This window comes from Belonocnema kinseyi, chromosome 7 (assembly GCF_010883055.1).
Source record: "Belonocnema kinseyi isolate 2016_QV_RU_SX_M_011 chromosome 7, B_treatae_v1, whole genome shotgun sequence".
Lineage (NCBI taxonomy): Eukaryota > Metazoa > Arthropoda > Insecta > Hymenoptera > Cynipidae > Belonocnema > Belonocnema kinseyi.
In genome coordinates, this window is record NC_046663.1 from 133,806,589 (window position 1) to 133,818,918 (window position 12,330).

At 36.6% G+C, this 12,330-nt stretch overlaps 1 protein-coding gene across 1 annotated transcript in view; it reads left to right on the top strand.

The window, feature by feature from the left end:
- LOC117176859 (ribulose-phosphate 3-epimerase) overlaps window positions 1–10,331 on the top strand; it is an 82,389-nt gene extending 72,058 nt beyond the window's left edge. Inside the window, exons 3-5 of the mRNA XM_033367204.1 lie at window positions 8,012–8,233; window positions 8,512–8,595; window positions 9,465–10,331. Coding sequence (XP_033223095.1) covers window positions 8,012–8,233; window positions 8,512–8,595; window positions 9,465–9,497 — 339 coding nt within the window. The 3' untranslated portion in view covers window positions 9,498–10,331. The remainder of the gene's footprint in view (window positions 1–8,011; window positions 8,234–8,511; window positions 8,596–9,464) is intronic.
- The last annotated feature ends 1,999 nt before the right edge of the window (window positions 10,332–12,330 follow it).

Sequence of the window (12,330 nt, forward strand, 5' to 3'; positions counted from 1 at the left end):
ATATATTAAAGAGCGCATTTACAGCATCATTTTCGGCTCACTTGGTATTCACTCTCAGTTCCTGAGTTAAGGTCGGAAAAAAACGTTTATCATTATAGAACAAGTACGTCACTAAATTGTAACCTTCGTGATTTAACCAGATATAACAATGTTACCCCTTTGATACGAAGCAGTTACATAACATGTTTTCAGGGCTATCTCCTGCTTTGCACACACAAATATATACATATTTAAATAAAAGTTTTGTATAAATTCAAAAATCAAAATCCAGAATTTGTGAATTAAAATTTATCAGCAACGAATTTCGAACTAATTAGGACATTGGCTTTTCAGCTGTAACCATGTCTCACGACTGTGAGATAGGTGCTTATAGTCTACAAGACACTCAATTCGACGACCTGGCAAAAATATCGTGCACCCTGAGGACACGGAGCGACCCCAGGACAATTAGCTTCTGCATTTCCCCCACAAGCGTCTTAACATTTCATTGACACGCCGGGATGCATTTCAGCCTATTAACCAGTGAAAGCTTGGCACCTCTAAGAGAGCCGATGATCAGAACGACTAGCATAATAGAATATTCCAGGTATCATCGCAACTCCCTTGTAAGGTCTTTATACCTCTCTTTCTTCTCTTTCTCCTTGACTGTGACGTTCTCGGCTGATGCCGAAAATTCAATAACGAACATGATTCCTTTCTCGAAGTCAAGAAGAACTATGTCAGACCTCGAGTGCACGACTGAAGCAATTGTAGAAAATATGAAGTTCCAGTATATCCACTCTTAGTGCAGAAAGCTTATACGACATCGACTAATCCTTCACATTTATGTGGAAAATGCCGTGCATCCTTTTGCCTAGCAGTTGTTTGCGGAAGTTTTTCTCCTGTGCTTTCTTCATTATTTTCTTCAAGAATGCGTACTCGAGATGAATAATGTTTAATGCATTTTGCTCATCCCTCATATTGAAGTCAAAGCCAATTGTTTCAGCAGCCTTATCCGCTGCTTTATACAGAAATGTGCCTTTGCCCATTTTTTTTGTGTTTCCTGTCTAATTGATGGGCATTCCTCCTCAGATGTTATAAAGTTGTCGCAGAAGTCCATGAAACGAATAATATTATCAGTATCTTCTTTCAACCCCAGTGTTTTCGGGATCTTGTATACCTCTCTCCAAAAAGTCTACCTCATTGAGCTTGGTTGGATTTTGAAAGCAACAGGGACATCTCTGAAAAGGCGCGATGGTACATCGAGAAACTGTTAATTCTCTCTCATCTATCTCTCCCTTTTCTGTATTCTCCTCCTTGCATCCGAAAACACCCGTATTTTGTCAACAATATGCTGTTTCATTGCCAGCAGCTTTGACTTGTTCAGTGTGTTATTGTAGATCCACATATTATTGTAGTTCTTGGACGATCTTTCGAACCCTTTCCCTCACCGTTTATTGGATGATATCAGCCATATTTTAGGACTTAGGAGAAATCTGGATGTTAATTTTCCTCCTTGTCCTGAAATCGCAATCATCTATCAGAAGGTGCCTCGTTTCAGCGATAAATCTTAATGTCGCTTCCTCATCTTCGTATGCAGGTTCTTCATGCAGGAGTTGGGGAAGCGCTCCACGTGCATATTCATTCTTCGAGAGGTATGTATATATCTATCTGATGTTCTTTAAAGTGGTCATAGGTGTGATTTACCAGGATTAAATGTTTTATTCTAAAGATTAAGTATCTGAAATAAACTAAGCCTTAACGCAAATACAAAATCTCCTCCTGAAAATATTAGCGAATTTTATTATCATTAGGTTCTTTACTAAATGTGAGATTCCGTCTGTTATATTGGGGTGGATGTATTTTTGATCCGATTAAGTCACATTTTCAATTGCATGTAATTTAAAAAAAGTAAGGAGCGAAAAAAAGGATGATATAACATGTGCGTAGAAGTGAACGATTTTCGCGCATTACTTAAACCTCATTAGAAAATTTTAAAAATGAATTGAGTGAAAAATTAAAATTCTATTTTAACTTTTTTCCTCAAAATACAATTTTCGAATGTTTCTATTAAAAGATGCAAGATGTAAATAAAAAGTGAGGGACACTTTTTGTAGAGCTTTTTAAAATGAGCAAATATTTTTCTAAACATTCTGTCCAATGTCCCGTTCGTAAGAAAAATGTGGAAAAAGATATAAAAGGCCAAATTCAACAAAAAATAAAAGTACGGTTTTTTCTTGAAAAACAAATTTTTATATTTTTGAACATCTGAATAAGATAGAAAACTAGAACGTCTGAAAGGAAAAACATGTGTTTTTTAATAGACCTCAAAATTCCAATACTTTAATTTGGTGGAATTTTTTTTCTCGAAACGTATAAATACCTGTCGCTCAATTTTCTTCAAATGACAACATATTTCGTCGCTGGGAGATTCTGCATGAAGTATAGAATCCGCCTTATTCGAAACAAATTTGATTGAAATATATAATTTATTTTATCGCGTGTTTAATTACGTTCGGTTTATTCAAAACCGCTGAACGATCCATAATTGTGTTCAAAAAAATGTTAGGCGGGAGTATTTTAATTATCATCTATATTAACCCTTTTCGGAAAATTGCTTTTATGAAAGGTTTTACTTACAATAACACCAATTCTAGACCTTTCTTGTAAGAATCAGTCGTCGTCAAACCGATCAAAGGTACTCTTGTCTCATCGTTTCGGATTCAAGATACGTTAGAATTTTGTATAAATGAAATGATCAGATTTTCATTGTTTTAAGTAAAGACCAGTCTTAGTAAAGAGTATTTGTTACCTGTTAATCCGTATGTTAATCCGTATGTCACGACCATTTATAGTCCTAACAGACTGGATCTGTTTTGGGTAAGATTTCCGGTTAGGTCGTGAGTTTTAATACTGCATCTCTAGTCACTTACTTGGAGTGAAACAGTGACGTTTGCCAGTTTTTACTGATGCGTTCTTCTGGGATTTTCCACAGCGTAAAGTGACTGTTGAGACCTGTTGTTAAAAGACATGTGCGTCGGACAATCTTAACTGCAACCCTATTAATATTTGCAGCGTGGAAACCTAAAAAAGAGCATCAATTTAACCCGTTTTCCAGAGATATCTGCAAAATTGTCCTCATCAGTAAGCAAAAAATTAGTATAATGTACTTAATTCGCGGCACACCTATCTCTTTGTGATTCGCGTTTTATGCGAAGATATCAACAATGCTCGTAATGAAACGGCAGCTTCCTATTGATGAGCTCCCCTTGGAAGATGTGGATAATGAAGACTTGATTGATGCTGAAGGCATAGGTGCTAGGGATAATGAACATTATGCACTGGATCCATTAGAACCACATCCGGATATTACTAACTATGATGTGGATAGGGAAATATCAGAAAAACTACAGCACCTGGAAAGGAATTTTGGTCATGCTTTACTAGAGTTCAGATTTGTAGAACCAACACTAAGGTAATCTCTGCCCAAAATGAACATTACAAATGATCTCCGTGCACTAATAGCACATCTCGACAGTAAGGTTTTACCTACGTATTTGAACGTACCACAAACTGCGTTAGAGGAAATAGAACCAGAAAGCTGAGGATGCCAGACTGCGTCGCTACAAGAAAAGTAATGCACGAAGGCAACAAAATCAAAACTTTCAGACGGATGAAAGAAAGTTCTATCGTGAATTGAGTAATTGGAAAGCTCCAGGTCCGGACATGGTGCACAACTTCTGGTACAAGTACCTGACGAGTGTGCATCTTGCGTTGGCAAGGTATTTTCAGAAGATCATTGAACACCCAGATCTGATACCAGGTTTTATGCTCCAAGATAAAACGTATATGATAACAAGAAACCAGACGCTCAAAATCCATCTGACTTTCGACCGATAGCCTGTCTTCCATTAATTTATAAATGTCTTACAGCTATCATTGCAGATAAGGTATATTCTCATTGCGACGAGAATGACAGTCTTACAGAAGAACAAAAAGGATATTGTAAAAACTCACGAGGCTGTAAAGATCTAGTCACTATAGACGCTGTTGCCATGACTCAAGCTCGTAAGCATCAAAGGAACTTACACATGGCATACATTGACTACAAGCAAGCATTTCCTTCTGTGCCGCATGACTATTTGTTTGAAGTCTTAAAACTTTGCAAAATCTGCCCACGCATTATTGACCTTCTAAGCCATGCGATGAGGCTCTGGGGTACAAGAATCAAGTATTTTGATCATGGACAACTAAGGATAACTAGATCAATATGCTTTACGACGGGTATATTTCAAGGAGACTCCTTCAGCGCACTACGGTTCTGTTTAGCGTTGAATCCATTGAGCAAAACACCAAACAGCATGGCTTATGTGTTTAGAATTCATGATAATGAGGATGGTCATCAAGTGACCCATCTTCTTTACATGCATGACTTGAAGCTGTACGCTAGTTTAGGCCAGAAACTGCAGCAAGTGATCGATGTCTCAAAGCAGTTTTCAAATTATATCCATATGGAGTTCGGACTAGATAAATGTAAAACAGTGCATTTATCAGAGGGGAATTAGGGACCGCAGAGTATGAGAACAAGTTCGAAAATGACATCGAGGCAATGGTTGCAGGCGAATCATGTAAATATCTGGGTATTATTGAATCTAAGGGTATTCTACATACGATAGTTAAGACAAGCCTAACGACTGCCTTCACTACGAGACTCAGATTAATTATGAAGAGTTTTCTCAACTCGGCAAACTAAATCAGGGCGATCAACACATATGCCATCCCTGTCCTCACGTAATCCTTCGGGCTCATAAAATGGTCTAACACTGATCTTGAAAAGTTAAACAGAATTGTTCATGTAGAAATGATGAAGCACCGAATGCACCACAGAAATTCAGCGATTGAAATGGTAGTTCTACCACGACATTTAGGGGGTTGGGGCGTTGCAGATGGTAGCTCTAAGAAAGCATCCATAGGTGGCTGTTCTCACCTCCAATGCTCGTGGCCCCTCGTAATTGTATACCTTCAACATCATTTCAGGAGGTTTTAACCATCGTATTAAATTATTCGAATTAACTTATAACATTCTAATCTCATCAGTCACTTGACTTAGTCCGTGGCTATAATGTATACCCGGGTTTACCCGAGCAAAAGTTTAATAAAAACACTGATATAATATCAGTGGCTCAATGGGTTAGGCGCTGGGCCTTCACGTTAGAGGTCCGAGATTCGGTCCCTGAGCCGGTACCTTAAGCTGTAGGTCTCCCTGTCGTGCCCCTGGTTGCAACACAGTCCGTGAATGATGGACTAAAAACCATGCTTTGCCCAATATGTCAAATTGAACACTCTTCTGTTATCAGATCCTTTCACACGTCAAGATCAATAGTGTGAAAACTCAAAAAGTCAATTTTTGAATTAGTTCCGCCACAGGATGTAGAATTCCAAGCCCTACAATTCCCGAATAGAGTGACTATCCTAAGTGCAAGAGCAGCTGCGGGTAACGCTGGTTACACTACTGCACTAGGAGAAGGAGGAGGAGAAGCGCCGAGCAACAGTGAGCTTCTCTGATTTGATACAAGTGTCCGTCCACACCAACTTTTAAAATTGCAATGAATGCAATTTTTTGCCATTTTTTCCTCTAGTGGTGGTAGCAAGATTTATCGCGTTCTCATACTCGATTTACATACGTTTCTAGTGAAAATTTGATTTTTTTGTTACATTTTTCCAAGCAAGTTACCTTTCGAAATAATTTTCATTATTAAAAAAATAAAATTAGAGTAATTTTCAAGACTCTTCTACCAAGATTTTTTTTCATTATTTACCCGTTAAATTTGTACCTACATTCCGTACGAATGCATTTATTTATCTTTCATACTTCAAACGTGGTCATAGTCCCGTTTTTGGCCATTTTATACTCCATGTCGGATCTCTTCGTGAGTCTTTCATATTGGGCAGACCTCACCATCAAAATAGATTTTAACGTGACTTTGTGATTTTGACTCAGGCTATCAGAAAAATGAAAGTTTGAGAGGAAAAAGGATTCCGGAGGAAAGTTATGCCATCGAGAAAAATGAAAAACTTTGCGCTCAATTTTTCTCGAAATAACTTTTTCAGAGTTTTTACACTATTGATCTTAACGTGCGACTTGATTGCATCACGAAGATGCGTCCGAGGCTGATGATATATACTGGGACAGCATGTACAGACATTTTAAAATATAAAATCCTACTCTAACTAAAAATGCTTTCAAAATATTGGTCAGTAACCATCTTAAGTCGCTTCCTAGGGCTTGAATTTTAGTCCATATACTACAAATTTGATGCCATATTTTAACCACATAATTTAAAGGGCTATCAGTTCACAATGGGCACACTCATGGTGTTGGTCTGCTCTTTCCCCGGCTCATAAAATGCATAATATTTTTAATTAATTGAGACAAAATAACAAGACCATTCTTCGAAAAATCCCTCTGTGAAGGATTGTATTTCACCCTTTAGAATATGTTTTTCAAAATTGTAGTAGAAAGTTGTCATTTGTAATACATGGTCTAAAAATCAAGCCATACACGAAAAAACATTTAGCCGTGAAAAAGTAACGCACTTGTAGCTAGGTCTCGGATACGGGATAACAAAATGAAATATTAAATCCTTATTTCGATGAAAAATGTTTAGATCAATTTCGAACTTTTCTACGAACAGTAAGAATTTCCTACGAAGAGTTCCTGAAAATTTAAGACTTAAACATAAAAAGGATAAAATTCTATTTGTGCGATTTAATTTATATATATATTAATAAATTTGTAGCTTTGAGGATTCGAACGCTTAGTCTTCAAGGCTACACAATATACGTATTCTGAAACTTCTGGCCACTTATCAGACGAACTCGAACCACACATGCGCGCGCACGCACCGCGCGTGCATGTGTGTGAGTGTGTGCAGGCCACTTGCAGACGAAGCTACTTCGTACGTCCCAGATTTGTCAAGCAAGCTCTGTAGAGGCTCTGAATCTTCATTTTTTTACGTATAAATTTTTTCCATGTAGGAAGCGCCTCAAGGCTGAAACATCAATTTTTTTAATATATATGATGTATTATAAATAATAATATATATGAGCATTATATATTTAAAAATATTAGATAATATATATTATATAATAATAATTATTATTATAATCTACCGATGCTGTGAATACATTTTGTGAGCATTTTGCGGCCGAGCGCGCTACGTAAATCTAACGCGTGGCGCGTTCTTCTGTTGGCTGCTGACGGCATTTCGTCATAAAAGTTCTGACTGACTTTTTTTGTTGTTGTAAAACAATTTATGCAGAATTGTAGATTTTATAAAACCCTTTCACCAGCTAGAATTGTTTGATGTCTTTAGAGCGCTGCTGACGCGTACCTTCATAATATTTTGCTAACTAACCATAACCACGTACTTTTTTTAGTTGACTTAATATCTACAAAATAATTTCAAGGTTTTATAAATCAGTTGCGACATACATATTTTTCATATAAGTTTGGAGCCGCCCCTGCGCCAGCTGTTAGCAAAACTGGCTGACTGACGCTAGGATGTTGATATACAACCAATACATGACCTAATGTTCAAATGACCTTTCTAAAAGTGTTGCATTTTTGGTCCTTCAGCTCTCGGAATATGAGTCCTTCGTTAAAAATGACCAGTTTGTACATATTCTGGTTGCGCATTATTAACTTCTGCTCATTGTTCAACTTGTGAGCTATCTTTAATTTTGTCAGGGAGGCTCCGATTTCTCAATTTTATTATGACTTTCTAGACTAATTTGTATGGCTGTACTTCCTGAATTTAATTTTTCCGAACAAGTGAAGTTAGTGCATGCGTCATCTACTTTCCTCATTTGGACAGGTCAGCGGATTAATTTCTTATTGTCTATTATTTCTTTGTACTATTTAAGAAGAGTAAACAATATACTACACAAAAAATTTCGTAATTTTAACACGCCTCTGAAACCAGTGAAAGTGAAATATAATCATTTAATAAAATATCGTTTTTGTCGATAGGTGGGAATAGCCCTAAAGCCTGGAACACCAGTGGATGTAGTAGTCAATTATATAGATCAAGTCGACATGATCCTCATAATGACGGTGGAACCGGGATTTGGTGGACAGGAATTTATGAAACCAATGTTGGAAAAAGTAGCATGGCTTCGAAAAAATTATCCAACATTGGACATCGAAGTTGATGGAGGGGTTGGGCTCAATACTATTCAATTTTGTGCAGAGGTAACAGAACTTAACATAAAATATGCTTAATAGAATGTAGAGCCTTGCATGATGATAATTATATCTCATTTCAAACATTCTTTCATTATACTAATAATTTTATCATAATTTCTTTGTATGACAAAGCATAAAATAGTAGAGTTTAAAAAATTTAGTTCTGGATCGGAGCTAATATTATAGCATCCTGGCTTAAACATTCTTTTAATCAAATAATTTTTTTATTACAATTTATGTGTCAGAAATTATCAGATAGTAGAATTTTTTCATTTATGTTCCAGGCCGGAGCTAATATGATAGTATCCGGAACAGCAGTAACAGGTTCTAGTGAGCCAGGCAGAGTGATGAGGTCCTTAAAAGATGCTGTAAATAAAGCCCTCTCAAATAATTAAAAATAAAATTGTATATTTTTAAGTTTCATTTTTATATCAAGAAAATAAATACATAGGTATATGTAAAATGACAGAAGTACTTAAATTTAGATATCCATAGATGGTTTCGAGATATCTCACTAGGGACATTTGAATATTAAAAAAAGTCCCAAAATCATCCAGGATATCTTAGTAATATGCATTTCTGACTCTTTCAATGTAATATTCTCACTTATCTTTCTTAATGTTTATTTAGTCTAGACTATGTATAAAATAACTTATCTATTTTCGTCTATTATCTATACTTCTCTATAAAAAAAAGAAAATCATTTAAAACATAAACATGTTCACCTATCTTTTTGAATCATGTTTTTCCTATACAAATTTACCCACTCACAGCAAAAGGATATACCGTGATGTTTCATTCGATCCCATTTATCTCCCAGGTTGTTCCAGGGATATCCGACGAATAACCTGTCGAAAATCCTGTAAGGCGGAAATAGAGGTATCCCGGGGATATATACCAATTTTAATGTCTAACTTCATTTTAATGCCACAGAAATACACCTTAGATATCCTGGATATCCCTAGGATACACTTGCCTGTGGATATCCTTAGGATACCCTAACCTGTGGATATCCCTAGGATACCCTAGCCTGGCGATATCCTTAGGAACTACCATATCTTGCCTTGCAGCATATCCGACGAGTTATCTCTGGGATAACCCTGGAAAAACCTGTGACATAAATGGGATAGATTGGTATATCCTGTTGCTGTGAGAGTCTTTGTTAACATTTTAATTATTTTCCTATAGATTTTGAAATAATTATAGCTCGTCTTTTTCCTAATTCCTTCTGTTTTAGGTCACGCAAGTTGAAGAATTTTTCTGTTTTTGACTTAAAATTCTGCGATTTGTTCTTACAAAGTAAACAGAACCATAATCAGAAACAACTATTGGATACAAAAACGCAGGACCGCCTATAGCTACTTTAAACCCTGCTCTTGAAACAATTCTCATGGCGATAGCAAAATGACAAGAAGTAAAATTAAACTCTCTGAAAAGCTTGATGCTTTTGAATTGAAGCAAATGGCCTTTAATCAGTCTTTCGATGGATCAATCAAGGGAATAAAAGAGGACATCAAACAAAATTTTGTTTGATGTCCGACTGTGTTGGAGTAAACTACATATTAAAATGTCACTGTTATTATCTACCTTCAAGGCTCTGTAAAATCCGTGGAAACGGAGAATCAGCTGTTAAAGTCTAAGCATGCTTCGCTTCCACCTATCGTGATAGTTAAACTAAACCAAGAATCAACCTGCGTTAGCATAATCGATAAATGCAAAAAGAGGCGACTCTACTAAATTATTAGGGTCTAAATTATTAGGATGGAGTAATGATCAGGCACTTTTAATCAAAGAGCACAGTGACCTACGATTAGGAAAAGCTCCTTCGCATGGTGGATATTAATAGCAAAATTAATCTCTTGCTCCTATTTAATTTCAGCGTTTGATAGGTTTGCTCCCCTACATATTCCTTATAAATATAAAAAATCTTCACCTTAGATTACCACTGAAATTAAAAACCTCGCGAAGGAACGGAATAATACACGCTGACTAGCCAAGAGAACAAAAAATCCAGGTATTCAAGCTGAATTTCACAAACTAAGGAACTTAATGTAAATTACAATTATAGATTCGTCCAATAAACACAATTTTAATGTTATTAAAAATATAAATAAGAGCAAAAATATTTGGTAACTTTTGAGAAGATTATTTCTTATCCCCCCTAAGCATGAATCGGCATGAATCCACCGAGGTTTTTTTGGAGAAGATTATGGACATCAAGCCGAATGCCAATGGATCTGATGGGATTTCCATAAAAATGATTCGACTTGCTCTTCCTGTAATTTTTCCAATTCTTCATATTTATAACTCTTCACGACCAGTTAATATTTTTCCCGTTGCTTGGAAAAAGCCTTCTTTTACGCAAACGTAGAAGGTTTAATCTATCCAATACAATAATTACGTGGTTTGTATCTTACTTAACAAATCGATCCATACAAGTAGTCAATAGCAAAGGCGAACGGTCTGAATGGGCTAATATTAAGAGTGGGGTCCCACAGGGCTCAGTCTTAGCACCCTTTTTTTCTAATCTATACAAATCGGACTTAGGTGCAGGACGTAATCACTGCATATACAATAAGTACGGGGACGATTTTAAATTGTATCTTTTTGGCCCAATCGCCTTCCTTAAAAGTATGCTGGAATTGGTCCAGGAGGACATTGCCTAAGTGGTACAATGGGCTCAGAATTATGGGCTGGCACTGAATCTGACCAAGCCTAAAGCAATTATTATCGGGCCCACTTCTTCCCCGTTCTTAGAAACTTTAAGGAATTTCTCTTCACACAAAATTAATAGCCTTGACATTGAATTTGTTGAAGTTATAAGAGATTTGGGCCATATGCTTAACCGCACTCTCTCCTAGAATGAGCAGACAGTTGGCATTTCGAGAATAAAAATCAACCCACTTATTTTAGGCTTCGTGAATGAAAAATGGTCCTCATAGTTCCGATACATACAACCTGTAAGTTGCAAAGATCCTTCATGGTTAGGCGAGCACGTCGAAAGTACGTATCTTCAGCATTGATTTAAAGGGAGAAAGCTTAACATTTGGGCATTGATAATATTACACGCACGCCCTTTGTAACATCGAGAGCAAAACATTTCCTCATGCACACCGATGCATGTCCGCCAGCCAGCGAAGTCGCTAACAACGGCCACTCTATTAAACGTGTGAACGGCAGCCAATGATGCGCCTAATGTATCGAATTCGCAGTAGTGCAAGGTGCACGTGTTGGGAGCACTCCGTATAATCTCAAAGCTGCTTGCTTGGAATTGATCATTGTTTTTATGTGTCAGTGAATATAAGTTAAAAGGTGATACGAACTATTCAAAATATTGTGATTATATTTGGCTTAGCATATGTATTTGATGCCTGCCTCTGACCAGCAGCACTCGCTTCGCTCGTTCTCGAAAATGACGGAGCATTCGCCTCGGGTATCATGGTGCACAGTGCAGGAATGTCAATCTCCCTGCCCTTGTAGTGTAATATACTATTTTTGATTATCTGCTCAATATAGACAATCCTACACTTGAAATCATTTATTGGTAGGACATAAAAACTCAGTAGGCTACGTTTTTTGTTATTATTTATTATTATTATTAATGACCACTTGATCAGCTTTTCATCGATAACTATATTCCTAAAACAGCATTAACAATCGTAACCATTTTTCTTTTTGGATTTTAGACATAACTTCAATGTATACCATATTATCTTACCATCACTGTTATCTTACATCGAGCAAGTTCATAAATAGCTACAGTTCTATTACATGTGTTATTTGTCCCTCAGAGGGCTCTTCAGCCCTAGGGTCTTAGTAAATAAACTACAATAATAATAGGGCCTGTAAATAATCTCCTTCTTTCACTGTTCAATCATGTTGCGCAGTTGGCTTGTTTTTGCTAACGGAGTACCTAGTAGTACAAATATAGTTTATCTACTGCGCAGCGTTTACATATCCATAATGTCAGAAAGGTTTCCAGTCAGGTCTTCTATTTGAAGTTTCATGTAGGAACCTATATAGGTTTTTAAATAGGCCCTATAGGGATTCCTTTGAGGGATTCTATATAAGAACCTACATAGATATTCGCAGTAGAAACTACA